Genomic DNA, 14,664 nt, shown 5'->3' with positions numbered 1-14,664 from the left:
AGGCCTATTGAACCTGTCCCCCGGTATTTACGTATTGAATATTAAATTTTATTTCAAATACAAGTGATCCCATTGAAGCCCCGGGAATAACATATTACTCATATCATATATCCATATCAAAAAAATATGTAAAAGCATTTATTATTACAAGTATCAGCAAATAAATAAGTACTTGATAGGGAACTCAATTTGACTATTTCTAACTTATCTTATCATCACATGTATCATACACACACGCATAGTTTTACTCACTATGCAAACCACAGCCATGTTCTTGATAAGCGCTTAGTGCTGCAGTAATATTAAATAAAACGCGATTCATCAGATCAAAAAAACCCTTCAAGCGAGAAAATGCTCGCTATAAAATATATTTAATCAATATTAACTTATTTAATCCATAACCAAGCAACATGAACTACCAAATACGTAAGAATTAATTTTATGTCGCCTTAGGTTTATTACTTTTTTTATTTACTAAAGTTTTGTTTTTTTAATTTTAATTTTTAGTTCTTTTTGCCTTCATTTCCGTAATTTTGGGCGTGTCAGCTCAAAACAGAATTGTCGGAGGTGATCGTGTCACCAATCGTAAACAATACCCATACCAAGTAAGTTATTCCACATAAAAACACAATAACATATTAATTAATCAACTAATTAATAACAATAACCTAGAAGTTTAACCTAGGCAACACAATACACATGTTTCTATTGCCTTAGATTTCACTACGACTTAGCGGCCAACATATATGTGGCGGTACTATTTACAAACCGCGTATAGTGATAACAGCCGCACACTGTTTGAAGGGAATGAAAGCGAGTCAACTGGAAGTCGTCGCTGGGGACTTAAACTTGAGAAACCCAACATCTCACACGCAGAGAATACAAGCAGAAGGGATTTACATCCATGAGAATTACAGTGATGTCGTTCTAAACGACGTCGGAGTTATTAAACTTAAGAAAAGCTTTACTTATGATGACTATGTGCGTAATATTACAATATGGAATGAGACATTATCAGGTAGTCCAACTGCTCCGGGTGTTAATTGCGTAGTTTCCGGTTGGGGAGCTACGCAATATGAAGGTTCAGTTGTTTCTGATTTGAGATATGTTAATATTAATGTTTTTACGGGTGTGAGATGCAGTTCTATTTATGGTAATAATTTTCAATCACCTGGGATGATATGCGCTGGTGATTTTTCAGGAGTCAAAAGATTCTTGTAGTGTAAGTAAAATTTTAGAGAAAATTACAAAAAATTTTTTTTCAAATTTTCAAATTTTTTAAAATTTTAGGGCGATTCCGGTGGTCCTTTGGTTTGTAATGGACAGCTTTATGGTATTGTCTCCTGGGGAGTTGATTGTGGTAAACCACATTTTCCAGGTGTGTACACCAACGCGTCATATTATCAAAACTGGATTGATACAAGCGCCGATGTTGATCAAGCATACTTTTTGCAAAAAATTTTGTTATACCTCGGTTGTATAATTACAACCAAGACATTTTTATACTAGTCAACAATAAATAATTACTTTATTTATTTCTTAAATTTTCTCTTTACCTTGGTGGAGTTCAAGTGGAAAATTTTGAATTTTTTGCAAAAAATCAATCATGTTTTATTGTGGTTCCATAAACTTGCAAATTATACAAGATAATGAAAACCTCCTAATCTCATAATCTCATAATCTTCGAGTTGCCAAAAAGGTGCCATTTAACAGTCGTCAATTTAAAGATATAAAAGAGATAAAACTTTTGGACATGTGCGATATGAATGTTTTTATAATGCTCTGTTAATGACACAAAGACAAAAAGAATTGAATAAATGTTAAACCAGGTTCATCACTCGGCTTTCGGCGATAAGCCGTTTGTTTGCTCACTGATTTCGGCTGGCTGTAGACTCGACTGAATTTTTGTGGTGAATCATGAGAGTATTGACGCCACACGAATTAAAACGCGCTACCATTCTTCCAGCATCAGTCTTAAAGTAGAATTCTAACATGACCCACGTACACCCCACTGAGGAACCTTCCGCTTTCGATACGATCATTGAACAGATCGGGAAAGCGGGTAGGTTCCAGAAACGTTTCAATTTCACCTTTAATTTTTTCCTGGTTATTGTTGCGGCCATGCCACATTTGAACCTGGTCATCAGTTTGGCTACACCTAATCACTGGTGTCATGTACCAGGTCGTGAAACCACAAATTATTCTATTGAAGAATGGAAGAGCATGACCCTACCAAAGTATTGATTAACATACCATGAAAAACATTATTTTACTAAAGGTTTTTCCAGGGAGTATGATTCCAAAGGACATCTTAGTTATTCCAAGTGTAAACGTTATGTAAACCCATACCTGGACCTACCTGGTAATGATACAGAAGATCTAGAGATGGATGTTACAAATTGTGATAGTGGTTGGGAATATGACCATACCTGGTATGATCAAACAGCACCAATGCAAAATGATTGGGTTTGTGATAATAACATGGTCTCAGCTAATACCTTAGCCCTTGGAAGGGCTGGGGAAGTAATTGGGACTTTGATTTTTGGTCAACTTGCGGATAATTATGGAAGAATGCCGGTGTTCTATGCAACAGTTGTGACTTTAGTGATTGGGAGAGCTATGTCCGCCTTTACATCACCCTGGGTCTCCGTTTTTATTATTTTCAGTATGATTGGGTCCCTACCTAGTACCTCAGTCTTCCAAGGACCACTTATCATAGCCATGGAGATCTCCCGAACTGAAGACCGTGCGTTGATAAGTATGATGCAATGTTTTGGTTGGAATGCTGGTATGGTCATGATGCCGCTCCTCATGTGGTGGTTACGTGATTGGGTACCATTTATGCTGGTGACGTCGCTCCCCTGCGCCATTTTCTTACTGTCACGGCCGTAGGTTAATTTTTATGGTGCTTTAATCCCATAACAACACAATCTATGTTTGCAGATGGATGATTGAGTCGCCGCGTTGGTTGGCATCCAAAGGCAAGATTAAGCGATGTTATCAGGAATTGGAAAAGGTGGCGAAAACCAACAAAACTGATATGCCCAATAATACTGAAGCTGTACTCAAAAAGGCCTATGATGTAAAGGGTACAGAAAAGAACCATACTATCTTAGGGTTGTTCTCAAGTCCCCGATTAGCAAAGAATACTATTATGCTGGTGTGTTGCTGGTCTATCCTTTTGATGATCTATATGTGTCTCACCATCAATGTGAACAACTTAGGTGGTAACCCTTTCTTGAATTATCTCTTTCAAGCTGTGGGAGAGTTACCTGCTTATATGATTGGGAAATATGTGAGTGATCATTATGGTAGGCGATGGACGAGTATCATCAGTTTTATTCTGACATCCCTGGCATGTGTCCCTATTATTTTTGTGATTAATGGTAGGTTTATCAAAGGTTTCCCACAAAATTTAAACAAAAAATGTTTTTAGATATTGCAAGTCACTTGGTGATAAACAGCCTGTGTATCTTTCTAAAATTCAGCGTATCGCTGGCGTTTTACTCTGTCAATTTACAAAGCATGGAAATCTACCCAACCTGTGTACGCCAGACTGGTATCTCCGTGGGTGTTATTTTCGGCAGTGGATTTGGCGTCGTCTCACCATACATTGTCGCCTTGGTATACAACTTAATTATATTTACTTGTCTCTTAGTAATTTATTATTACTATTAATTCTAACAGGGTACCTCGGTGAATGCTATGTTACCATACCTGATCTTCTCGGTAAGTTCCCTGGTAGCAGCCGTGTGTTGTCTTTTCTTACCGGAGACCTTTGGTCATCAATTACCGGAAACTCTGGAAGATGCTTCCAACTTTGGCGCTGATCAAAACATATGGGGTAGGTCAACATCTCGCAAGTATCCCCAGGATGGAGCTGATGTACCATTGAAACAACCGATTTAATTATGAATAGACGTGGAGAATAATAACATTGTAATTGTTGTTACTTATGCTTTTTTGCCGTATTTAAGTAATTAAGTTCCCATTTATATATAGGAAGTAATGTTTTGCAGCGTCCACAATATTTACAGAAAGTCTCATTATGGTAATCCTTTCGTAAATAAATAACCATTATTATTCCTTATATAACCTGATTCATTTTCTGAATAAGTCAGTATGAATGTAAATCTTTTATAAAACACTTCATTCAATAAACCAACAAAATGTCTCAAGATGATACTCGTACTTCAGAGGTACCCAACGCAATTGATGAAATCATGAAGAAAATTGGAAATGCAGGTCTCTATCAAAAAAGATTCAACATCGCCTTTAATTTGATCCTGTCATTTTTGGCCGCCATGCCCTATTTGAACCTGTATATAAGTCTAGCTACACCTGATCATTGGTGTCACGTGCCAGGACGTGAAAATACCAACTATACCATCAATGATTGGAAAAATTTAACAATTCCAAAGTAAATTATATTTTTTTATATTTATATAACCCCCGAATTAATAAAATTAATTTTTCAGAGAAGTAGATTCGAAAGGTCTTCTTAGTTATTCAAAATGCAAAAGGTATGACACCTGGAATACCACCAGTAATAAAAACGAAGTAAAATGTGATAATGGATGGGATTACGATCACACCTGGTATGATCAAACAGCACCAACCCAAAACAACTGGGTGTGTGACAATGACATGGTACCCTCTGATACCATAGCCCTAGGATTTGTTGGAGAACTTGTTGGTACCATGATAATGGGACACGTGGCTGATAACTATGGAAGAATGCCAATATTTTTCGCGTCTCTTATAATAGCAGTTTCCGGTCGGGTTATGCTCACGTTAACATCGGAATGGGTCTATGCTTTCCTCTTCTTCAGTTTCTTCAGTTCCCTGGTAAGCACAGCGTTGACCCAAGGACCATTTGTTATCGCCATGGAAATATGCCGGCCTAAAGATCGAGCGCTTGTTGGTGTGATTGTGTGTTTCGGTACCAACATGGGTCTATCCACTATTCCTCTCCTGATGTGGTTGTTGCGTGACTGGGTACCATTTATAATAGCATCTACACTCCCATGCGCTATTTATTTATTCTCACGACCTTGGATCATTGAATCACCACGTTGGTTAGCATCAAAAGGGAGGCTAGAGGATTGTATCAAAGAGTTGTCTAAAGTGGCAAAAACCAACAAGACTGAAATGCCCCCTAATGCTGAGGCAATGCTTAAGAAATACTGTGAGCAAAATGGTCATGATAAACATCAAAGTGTGCTTGGTTTGATTTCCAGTCCCCGATTGGCTAAGAATACTGTTCTTCTTATAACTTGTTGGTGTATTGTACAACAGATTTATGTTTCACTTACTATCAATGTTACCAATCTTGATGGTAACCCATTTTTGAATTATCTCTTTCAAGCATTGGCTGAGTTACCAGCTTATGTGATTGCCAAATACCTTAGTGATCGATATGGGAGGAGATGCAATACTTTCATCAGTTTTACATTATCGTCTTTATCTTGTTTTGCCATCATATTTTTAATCAATGGTAAGGATATCACAAGTTATGAACCCCACCTTGAAGATTTTACTAATATCTTTTTTATGTCTACAGATACTTCAATGGCCCCCGTGATAAATTACATTTGTATCTTCATGAAGTTCAGTGTAACTTTAGCTTACTTTTCAATTAATCTTCAAGCCCTGGAGATTTATCCAACTTGTATCCGGCAAATTGGTTGTGCAGTTGGAGGTCTCTTCGGAAGTGCTACCAATATTATAGTTCCTTATATTATAGCCCTCGTAAGTAATTATTTTTTACAAAATTATTTTATTTTAAATATTATTATTAATATTTATAGGGTGTTTCCGTAAATGCTACACTCCCTTTTGTGATATATTTATTATGTTCGATTTTGGGAGCTATTTGTTGTATTTTCCTACCGGAAACGCATGGCCATGACCTGCCAGAAACCCTCGCTGATGCAAAATGTTTCGGAGCAGATCAAGATTTTTGGGGGCGGCCAAAAACACGTCGGAATATACCCGATGGTGCGGATAGACCTCTTACTGAACAAACTTAACTTTTAAGCATTTAAATAATGTATATAATTTGTTAAATTATTTTCATACGCTTTCACTATGTTTAAATAGTTGAAATTAGAAATAACTAATAAAAATATTTCGATAAATTCGTGTGTTGTCCTCAAAATTACCTCAAACTGTGGAGTTGATAAAAACATATAAAAATGTTTATATCTCGCAAGTATCCCTAGAATGGATCTGACTTACCATTGAGAGAATTAACTTAATTATTAATGGATGGAGAGAATAATTATGTTTTCCTTGTTGCTGTTTATTGGGTCGTGTTTAATCAAGTGAATCGTCTCTTTATATCATTAATTACCATTCATATATAGGAAGTAATGTTTTGCAGCGTCGGTATTATTTATAAAAAGTCTCATTATGGTAATCCTTTTGCAAATAAATATATAATTGTAATTAATCCTAATTTAACCTTATTTTTTTCTGAATGTCTCTGTACTTGTAAACATTTTTATTACCCATTTACTTTTACTTTTTTTTATTAATAAAAAATGACACATGTAATTACCAAGTTTGAAATTTACGAAAAACACATTTAATGAGTACATAACTCAATAATAAGTGTATATTTTTATGAATGCCCTATTATTTCAAAATAATTCCAACCATTCGGTTTTCTGAATATAAGCAATGCAATACAATGTAGAACACTTTTGTATTGCGTCTTACGCATGAGATAATTTTGAAATAAAGAAAGATATGCAAATTTATGCTTTTCGCAAAACTCGAAAACAATTCGTAGTTTAGATACTGAGCAAGCGAAAAAAATTAAGCAATCGAAATATTTAAATATTTAATTTTGAGCAGTTAGTCTCAATATTTCAGTGGTTGTTACAACTTCAACATGGAAAATGACGCGGAAACATCCGCCATTGATTCAATCATGGAACAAATTGGTAATTCTGGCAGATATCAAACTTCATTCAACTTTAAATTCAATTTAATACTACCCATTCTGGCTGCAATGCCCTATGTGAACCTCATAATCAGTCTAGCTACACCTGACCATTGGTGTCATGTCCCAGGTCGTGAAAACACCAACTATACTCTCGAAGAATGGAAAAATTTAACTCTACCAAGGTAAACATTTTTTTTAAACAAAAAATTAAATTTTCAAAGAAAAAAATTCAGGGAACTAGATTCAAGAGGTATATTAACCTATTCAAAATGCAAACGCTTTGTAACCATGGACAACCCAGAAAACCTTACAACTTGTGACCATGGTTGGGACTACGACCAAACCTGGTACGAAAAAACCGCCCCAATGCAAAACAACTGGGTGTGTGACGATGAGATGATCCCAGCTGATACCATAGCCGTGGGTTTCGCTGGTGAAGTCATAGGAACCTTCATCACTGGCTACGTAGCTGATAACTACGGTAGAAAACCTATGTTCTTCATATGCTTAACAACAGTAATCCTAGGTCGTGTTATGTCTACATTCACATCCCAATGGGTCCTGGCTTTCCTCCTTTTCAGTTTAGTAGCCTCCTTATCAAGTACCATTTTGATCCAAGGTCCTTTGGTAATAGCAATGGAGATATCACGTCCTGAAGACCGAGCCCTAATCGGAATGGTGGTCTGCTTCTCTTGGAATATGGGTTTATCTATTATACCTTTCCTCATGTGGTGGTTACGTGACTGGGTACCATTTTTACTAGCATCAACTTTACCATGTGGTATTTATTTCTTTTCACAAAAATGGATAATAGAATCACCTCGATGGTTAGCATCCAAAGGGAAGATAACCCGGTGTATAAAAGAGTTGCGAAATGTAGCAAAAGCCAACAAGACGGAATTACCCTCTGATATTGAAGAGGTATTGATCAAATACTGTCAGGAAAATAGTCAAGGGAAGCATCAAAGTATTTTTGCACTGTTTTCAAGTCCAAGACTTACAAAAAACACAATTTTGCTGCTGTTATCATGGTGTATAGTGCTACAAATCTATATCTTTTTGATCATCAATGTTTCCAACCTTGATGGTAACCCATTTTTGAATTATCTCTTTCAAGCGCTAGCGGAGTTACCTGGATATGCATTAGCTAAAGTAATCAGTGATCGCTATGGGAGGCGATATGCAAGTTTTTTGGGATTTTTCATGACTTTTTTATCTTCTATTCCGGTTATTTTTTTGATCAACGGTAAAATACCTTCAAATTTTTGAATATTTTTAAAGTTATAATTTTGTATTGTATTTGTAGATCCATCCATGACATTGGCGGTAAATGCACTGTGTGTATTTATGAAATTTAGTCTTGCACTGTCATATTTCACTGTAAATCTTCAAGCGCTAGAGATTTATCCGACTTGTATCCGGCAAACCGGAAGTGCCATCGGGATTATCTTCGCTAGCAGTTTAGGAACACTTGTACCATATATTATCAACCTGGTAATTATTTTTTTTATATTTTAAAAGAATTAAAAACTAATTATTAATTTATATTATTATACAGGGTGTTTCCGTAAATGCAACTCTCCCATATTTAATCTACATGTTCTGCGCGTTATTAGGAGCTGTGTTTTGTATTTTCCTACCGGAAACTCTTAGCCATCAACTTCCGGAAACCCTTTCCGATGCGAGAGTCTTCGGAAAAGATCAAAATATTTTCGGAAAACAAAAACATCGCAATAATAATAATAACATCAACGATGGATCTGATAAACCATTAAAATCATAGATAATTTTTATAAATAAATAATTAGATTACCAAACAAAGGCAGACTTATTGACGCCATGTTAATTATGACTCATACATTTGTGTCTATTGTTATTGTTTTATCATTAGCGATACAATGCACAACGAAAAATGCATTATCATTTCAGATACACCTTATCACTTATCACCTGAAGGATAGATTGATAATATCTACAAAACCAAATCAATTTTTGACACTCCCGGATCAGTGGCAGTGTGTTCTATTAGAGAGATCATCATAAATAAAATAATTTAAAATATGCCTCTGAGTAATATACTGGCTGTTCCCTTTGATGTTACAGAAGAAGATCATGAAAGGGTGCGCATTAGAAGATTACAAAATTATGGAGACCCTGAAGATCCGGAAGATATCATTCCTGATAGGAATGATACATTGTTATCCAAACAAACAATGCTGAGGATTAAATGTTGTCAACTTGTAAGTTTTTCTTTTTTTGCTTTAAAAACTTTTTGTAATATTCTAAATTTTAGATTGCGACCATAGCAACAATAGTCTTTTTCATCTACGCAAAATCCCAATCTCGATGCATCAACGTAGACCTCCTAATATCCGCTTTCTTCGGAGCGTTATTAATGTATCCGATAATGATACTCTGTATACCCAACCATAATCAGTTATCGATTGTAATGATGCTGTTGAACCTGATAAGTTCCCTAATGCTCTTCACTAATGGATACTTCATCTTCACATCGTGGTACGCCTTAAAGAATTACCTGATAGCAGACGCCATTTTACCGGCGGATCCTATGTCAGGCGTAGCGACTTTTCAATTTCTCGCCGCCACGTTTTCGTTTATCATTGGGACCGTTTATGGCAGCGAGGTGTTCATTCAACTCATCGATAATATTCGACAAATATTTTAAACTTGACTGGTTAATTGTCATTTATTTATTCTAGTCATTATCGCGGTAGCTTTATCACTAACTGGAATACTTTTTTTTTGTTTCTTTATTCATTAAGTAAATTGATTGTAGAATAATAAATTTTATATTAAAAATATAAAACTTTGTATATTTACAAAGAAGTTTGTATAATAGAATAAAAATGTACCTTGTTTTATCTTTTGATAGCGCGCGGATGACTTAAGTCACATGGTCATGGATTTTGCACTTACTACCACCAACAAACAACTCACAGACGCGACTTAACCAGTTTATTCGAAGTTTCAGCTCGAATTTAAGGCAAATAGTGCATCGCAGCGACATCTATGATTGAATTTTAGTATTATATTTAAATATGCTATCTATTTACTACAAAAGTTGTAAAAAATGTAAAAATATGACCATTCACGTCTTCTTAAGACAATTTTTCACCAAAATTAAGATTCCATACACAAAAAACAAACATATTACGCCCAATTCATTGATTTAACTAACTTACTAGTAATAGAAATGAATAATAAACCATAAACCACCGAAAAATCTACGTAATTTCATTAAATCTCAACTTTTTTCAATGAAAAATATCTAAAACCACTCTAAACTAACAAACCTGACGTGGTACAACTCGTTCTCCATCCCGATTGGCAGGTGAACATAGATATTCGCGATATTTTCCTTATCATAACCTCCGACAGGACTCCCCGGTCCCGTCAGTCGCAGTCAGTCGCCAGTACGTTTACGTGTAAGTTCTCATCACTCCTTAGTCAGTACACCGGGCGAAACCAAACCTCATTACCTCCGCAAATCCTCAAGTTCACAATGAAAAGACATCGACCAACGAACGAATTGATTCTGCACGTTATAGTTGCAGTTCTTATATTGAACATAGCCAAAACAGAAGTGCCACGGCCGCGCGGTGTGTCCTTATCGCGTGCCGGACTGTACGACCCGACGAAGGACTTCACATGCTTCGATAACACACTAACGATACCATTCGCGCAAGTAAATGATGAATACTGTGATTGTGCTGATGGCAGTGATGAGCCAGGTACATCAGCATGTCCGAATAGTATGTTTCATTGCACGAATGCCGGGCACCAAGCGTTGAACATATTCTCGTCGAGAGTTAATGATGGGATTTGTGATTGCTGCGATGGTACCGATGAGTATGTGAGTAAAAAGTGTCCGAATACTTGTAAGGAACGCGGACAACATGCCAGGGAAGCAGCTAGACTCCGAGCTGAGTTGGTCAAAGCTGGAAAACAGCTGCGGAATGAGTTGAGTGCTGAGGGGATCAAGATGAAACAACAGAAGAAAGATAAACTCGTTGAACTCCAGAAGTCTAAGATTGAAGCTGAGAGAGTGATGAAAGAGAAAGAAGATTTGAAAAAACAAGCTGAGGAGTTAGAAAGTGTTGCGCTTGAAGAATATAGAAAGATTGAAGATGAAATTAAAGCTAAGAAAGCCATTGAAGAAGCAGAGATGATCAGAAAAGAAGCCACTGAGACTTTCGAGAAGTTCAATAGCAATGCTGATGGATTATTGAGCATTCCAGAGCTGCAAACGAGGCAGCCTTTTGATAAAGATCACAATGGTGAAGGTAATATAGGTTTACTAATGATTTGTATGCTGAATTATTAATTTTAATGGATTTTGATGCTTGCAGTGAGTGAGGAAGAAGCCAGGTCATTTTTAGACAACAGGGAATCAATAAATCTTGAGGATTTCATTGTTTATGCATGGCCACTGATGAAACCAATCATGATGCGTGAACAGGGCGTTTTTAAGCCACCAGTTGGTGTTGGTGAAGTTGAAGAAGTACCTTTGAATGATGCAAGGGAAGTTAATGAAGAACCAGATGAAGGTATTGTTCATAACCAGTTTTTAAAAAAGATTTGAGGTTATGTTTTTTAACAAAAATGTTCAAAACTAATTTTAAACATTACATACGAATCATGAGAGATAACGAATTAAATTATATATCAGATTGAAGATAAAACAAATATCTATAGATTGTTAATACTTACAAGTTTAACAATGAACTTTTTGGTTGTTAAAACTTAATTTTCAACTAAGAAACACAGGTTATTACAACTAATGTAGTGTTATACAGATAGGCAACCGAATATACACGAATTTAAAAACTAACGGTTTTACAGAACCTGAACCACCACAATATGACGATGAGGAAGACGATGAAGAAGATGAGGAACCAGCCGAGGAACACCACGAAGAAGATGAAACAGATACAAATACTAAAGTGGAATATGATGAAGAAACCCAGAAACTTGTCAGTGAAGCCACACAAGCACGCAGTGAATTCACCGACGCCGAAGCTTCCGTTCGCAACATCCAATCTGAAATCACTCGTATCGAAGAATACCTCCGTAAAGATTTCGGTGCTGACGAAGCATTTGCTGCCTTGGAAGGCCACTGCTTCGAATACACCGACCACGAGTACATCTACAAGCTGTGTCCCTTCGACAAAGCCGTCCAACAGGCGAAATCCAGCGCGGTGGACACACGTCTCGGCACCTGGTCAAAATGGACAGGCCCCGAAGGAAACCCCTATGAAAGCATGCTCTACGACCACGGGCAGGCATGTTGGAACGGCCCATCACGCTCCACACGCGTGCAAGTCTCCTGCAGCAGCGAAAACAAACTTATTTCAGTCGCCGAGCCGAATCGATGCGAGTATCTGTTCGAATTCAGCACACCCGCTGCTTGTTACGAAGTCGAACAGCATCCGGACGATGTCCATGATGAACTCTAAAGTTGTGCACCATATCATGTTGGGCGACATTGTGATTTTACACTAACATCATTCTCTACGCGAGTAATAAGCATAGTTTTTCAAACGGTTTTTGATGTTTGTACCAGTCTTACGTTTTTGTATGTGTTGAGAAAATGAACGAAGTAGTAAACGCATTCCTATTTTATACTGTGTGTACGTAAATAGCAAGAATAAAGAGCCCCAAGAACCGATTTTATGCAGTTTTTAAGCAAAAATAAACAGATTTACGTCCAGGAGAAAGTTTAAACAGAGATTATCTAAGAGATGTCGATAAACAATTAGATTATCTCTAATCAGTTATGTAATTTAAGTAATTTAAGTAAAAAATGGTACTTCCTGGAGTTACTAGCACTTCCTGTGCATGAATTCAACATTTCTAACGCGCTTCGTTGCATTGTGCATTTCAAAGTCACGCAAATACGAATTCTGCACGTGAATTACCCAACAGAACGAATTATATGGACTAATACAATGCAAAAACAGTAAAACATTACATAAACTGTGTTCATGTGCCAAAACGAAAGACGCCTAAATAAATCATGACTATTACGACGACCACAATGTAAGTACGTGTAAGTACGTGAATAAACAATTGTAATATCAATGGCACCACATAGACTCCAAGAAGAGTGAAAGCGTTTATCAAAAAATCCAACGCAACATACCAATTTTAGTGGTGGCAACAAAAACCGAATGAAAACCTCGAAGACGTAACTTGAAATCAGTTGTGAACGAGCCTCCAAAGCGTTTGCTTTGATTCGAATTCGTGAAGTGTGATATCGCATGCTGGAAGCGGTTCTCAAGAAGACAACCGGAGTGGAAACCGGGTCACTAGGGTGCTCCGAACTCCGCAAGGCATCTCGATGCACGAACCTGTCGTGTGTGTGCTGTGTGTGTTTATTAAACACGCGGATTATGTGCGGATGATTGTTTGACTAACATGACTGCTTGGTATCGGAAACTTGTGATTGTATTTCTTACAATTGTCACTTCATCAGCATCCAGAAGTAAGTATTTTACTCATAAAATCAAAAAATGGTAAAAAAATAAAAATTTAATGATTTTAGTTGATGATTTGGTCAGAAGATGGTCCCCATTGATATGGTTAGCCCCAGGAGAAAGATTCATGCCGGATAGCATAGAGGATTTCCTCCCACATACTCAACCAGGTGATTTTTATGGAAAAATGATGCCGGAACAGAATATTATCGGCGGAGACAATTCTACTAAATTGTATTTACACACAGTGAATGATATAGGTATATTTTCAAGTTGTAGAAATTCTGTAATTACTAAAAGATAAGTTTTAGATGAATTATTATCAAATGCATCGAATTCTTTCCTCTATGGGAAAGATCCATCTAAAGTTCCTGTCCCAGTTTATGCTCTGGTGACGAAATGTCACGAAAAAATCTTCCATGTGACTTATTGGTTGTTCTTTCCGTATAGCCTCGGAAAGGAATTCTGTGTCCTAGGGAATATTCCTCTCCCACATGTGTTTTCCACGTGTTTGGGGACGAAAATGTTACTGGGGAGTCACGTGGGTGATTATGAACACTTGTCAATGTCATTTGATGGTAACTCTTCATACCCTGCACAAATCTACTTGGGTACCCATGAAAGTGGAGTGTATTACACTCTCAATCGTAAAACAAGGTCGTTTGTATACTCAGAACAGATTAAGAGGAAGTTCCTTGCTCCTAAACCTCTATTCCCGAATGAAATAAGAATAAAAAAGAAGAGGATTGAAGTGTTTGCGTCGTTGGGCTCACATGGTCTATGGGCGGAGCCTGGGAATCATAGTTATCACAGGTTTTTAGGTATAGAAGATATTAGTGGTTATGGAACCCCTTGGAGCACCTGGCAGGACCTGAGGATATATCATGTTGATAGGGATGTTGATAAGTTTAAGAGGGAGGCTAATGTGGAGAGAGGGTTACCGAAGTGGATGTTCTATGAAGGGAAGTGGGGTAATCCGAGGTCAAATTGTTTGATTTGGAGGTACTTTTGTGGGATTACGGATGGACCACCGGGGATGTTGAGGTCTGTGAAGGATTTTTATTGTGATAAAATGTAAATATGTGATTTGGATTATGTTATAATATATTTAGTTGAATGTGGAATAGTTTTTTAACCAGATATTGGTCCCAAACAGCCAAAAATCCTTTTATAGCTGTGGACTACCTGCAAAAAGTAGTGGGGGTAACAAAAACA

The 14,664-nt window shown here is 36.9% G+C and overlaps 5 protein-coding genes across 6 annotated transcripts; all 5 read left to right on the top strand.

Moving 5' to 3' along the window:
* The first annotated feature begins 1,928 nt into the window (after window positions 1-1,928).
* On the top strand, window positions 1,929-3,952 carry LOC135791144 (organic cation transporter 1-like). The gene is made up of 5 exons (XM_065301453.1): window positions 1,929-2,237; window positions 2,289-2,888; window positions 2,944-3,386; window positions 3,437-3,624; window positions 3,688-3,952. The coding sequence occupies exons 1-5, from the start codon at window positions 1,993-1,995 to the stop codon at window positions 3,907-3,909; spliced, it is 1,698 nt and encodes a 565-aa protein (XP_065157525.1). The 5' UTR covers window positions 1,929-1,992; the 3' UTR covers window positions 3,910-3,952.
* A 217-nt stretch (window positions 3,953-4,169) lies between these two features.
* Window positions 4,170-6,032, top strand: LOC135790719 (organic cation transporter protein-like). Its single transcript, XM_065300987.1, has 4 exons — window positions 4,170-4,420; window positions 4,479-5,497; window positions 5,564-5,751; window positions 5,811-6,032. Exons 1-4 carry the CDS (start codon window positions 4,170-4,172, stop codon window positions 6,030-6,032), a joined length of 1,680 nt encoding a protein of 559 aa, XP_065157059.1.
* Window positions 6,033-6,795: 763 nt separating this feature from the next.
* On the top strand, window positions 6,796-8,735 carry LOC135790717 (organic cation transporter 1-like). The gene is made up of 4 exons (XM_065300985.1): window positions 6,796-7,134; window positions 7,186-8,198; window positions 8,259-8,446; window positions 8,511-8,735. The coding sequence occupies exons 1-4, from the start codon at window positions 6,899-6,901 to the stop codon at window positions 8,733-8,735; spliced, it is 1,662 nt and encodes a 553-aa protein (XP_065157057.1). The 5' UTR covers window positions 6,796-6,898.
* Window positions 8,736-10,350: 1,615 nt separating this feature from the next.
* Window positions 10,351-12,641, top strand: LOC135790615 (glucosidase 2 subunit beta-like). Its single transcript, XM_065300890.1, has 3 exons — window positions 10,351-11,256; window positions 11,323-11,520; window positions 11,816-12,641. Exons 1-3 carry the CDS (start codon window positions 10,476-10,478, stop codon window positions 12,427-12,429), a joined length of 1,593 nt encoding a protein of 530 aa, XP_065156962.1. The 5' UTR covers window positions 10,351-10,475; the 3' UTR covers window positions 12,430-12,641.
* Window positions 12,642-12,751: 110 nt separating this feature from the next.
* On the top strand, window positions 12,752-14,565 carry LOC135790616 (uncharacterized). Of its 2 annotated transcripts, none has more exons than XM_065300892.1 (3): window positions 12,752-13,457; window positions 13,518-13,709; window positions 13,761-14,565. In XM_065300892.1, exons 1-3 carry the CDS (start codon window positions 13,391-13,393, stop codon window positions 14,525-14,527), a joined length of 1,026 nt encoding a protein of 341 aa, XP_065156964.1. In that variant the 5' UTR covers window positions 12,752-13,390; the 3' UTR covers window positions 14,528-14,565. The 2 variants fall into 2 exon arrangements, with proteins under 2 accessions (XP_065156964.1, XP_065156963.1); XM_065300891.1 differs by having other exon boundaries at window positions 13,755-14,565.
* Window positions 14,566-14,664: the final 99 nt, after the last annotated feature.

Source organism: Atheta coriaria, unplaced genomic scaffold, assembly GCF_025399875.1.
Source record: "Atheta coriaria isolate IRGN ID8LTWV9N9 unplaced genomic scaffold, Caltech_Dcor_3.1 hic_scaffold_4_pilon, whole genome shotgun sequence".
Taxonomy (NCBI): domain Eukaryota; kingdom Metazoa; phylum Arthropoda; class Insecta; order Coleoptera; family Staphylinidae; genus Dalotia; species Dalotia coriaria.
The sequence above is the reverse complement of the archived record's forward strand: the minus strand, read 5'-3'. Positions and strand labels throughout refer to the sequence as shown.

Excerpts from the sequence above, each read along its gene's own strand:
- LOC135791144 (XM_065301453.1), top strand. The coding sequence starts at position 1,993 with ATGACCCACGTACACCCCACTGAGGAACCTTCCGCTTTCGATACGATC. Across the intron at positions 2,889-2,943 it reads ATTTTCTTACTGTCACGGCC|ATGGATGATTGAGTCGCCGC; the intron begins GTAGGTTAATTT and ends CTATGTTTGCAG. Across the intron at positions 3,625-3,687 it reads CACCATACATTGTCGCCTTG|GGTACCTCGGTGAATGCTAT; the intron begins GTATACAACTTA and ends TAATTCTAACAG.
- LOC135790719 (XM_065300987.1), top strand. The coding sequence starts at position 4,170 with ATGTCTCAAGATGATACTCGTACTTCAGAGGTACCCAACGCAATTGAT. Across the intron at positions 4,421-4,478 it reads AAAAATTTAACAATTCCAAA|AGAAGTAGATTCGAAAGGTC; the intron begins GTAAATTATATT and ends TTAATTTTTCAG. Across the intron at positions 5,498-5,563 it reads CATCATATTTTTAATCAATG|ATACTTCAATGGCCCCCGTG; the intron begins GTAAGGATATCA and ends TTATGTCTACAG.
- LOC135790717 (XM_065300985.1), top strand. The coding sequence starts at position 6,899 with ATGGAAAATGACGCGGAAACATCCGCCATTGATTCAATCATGGAACAA. Across the intron at positions 7,135-7,185 it reads AAAAATTTAACTCTACCAAG|GGAACTAGATTCAAGAGGTA; the intron begins GTAAACATTTTT and ends AAAAAAATTCAG. Across the intron at positions 8,447-8,510 it reads TACCATATATTATCAACCTG|GGTGTTTCCGTAAATGCAAC; the intron begins GTAATTATTTTT and ends ATTATTATACAG.
- LOC135790615 (XM_065300890.1), top strand. The coding sequence starts at position 10,476 with ATGAAAAGACATCGACCAACGAACGAATTGATTCTGCACGTTATAGTT. Across the intron at positions 11,257-11,322 it reads TAAAGATCACAATGGTGAAG|TGAGTGAGGAAGAAGCCAGG; the intron begins GTAATATAGGTT and ends TGATGCTTGCAG. Across the intron at positions 11,521-11,815 it reads TAATGAAGAACCAGATGAAG|AACCTGAACCACCACAATAT; the intron begins GTATTGTTCATA and ends ACGGTTTTACAG.
- LOC135790616 (XM_065300891.1), top strand. The coding sequence starts at position 13,391 with ATGACTGCTTGGTATCGGAAACTTGTGATTGTATTTCTTACAATTGTC. Across the intron at positions 13,458-13,517 it reads CACTTCATCAGCATCCAGAA|TTGATGATTTGGTCAGAAGA; the intron begins GTAAGTATTTTA and ends TAATGATTTTAG. Across the intron at positions 13,710-13,754 it reads ACACACAGTGAATGATATAG|TTTTAGATGAATTATTATCA; the intron begins GTATATTTTCAA and ends CTAAAAGATAAG.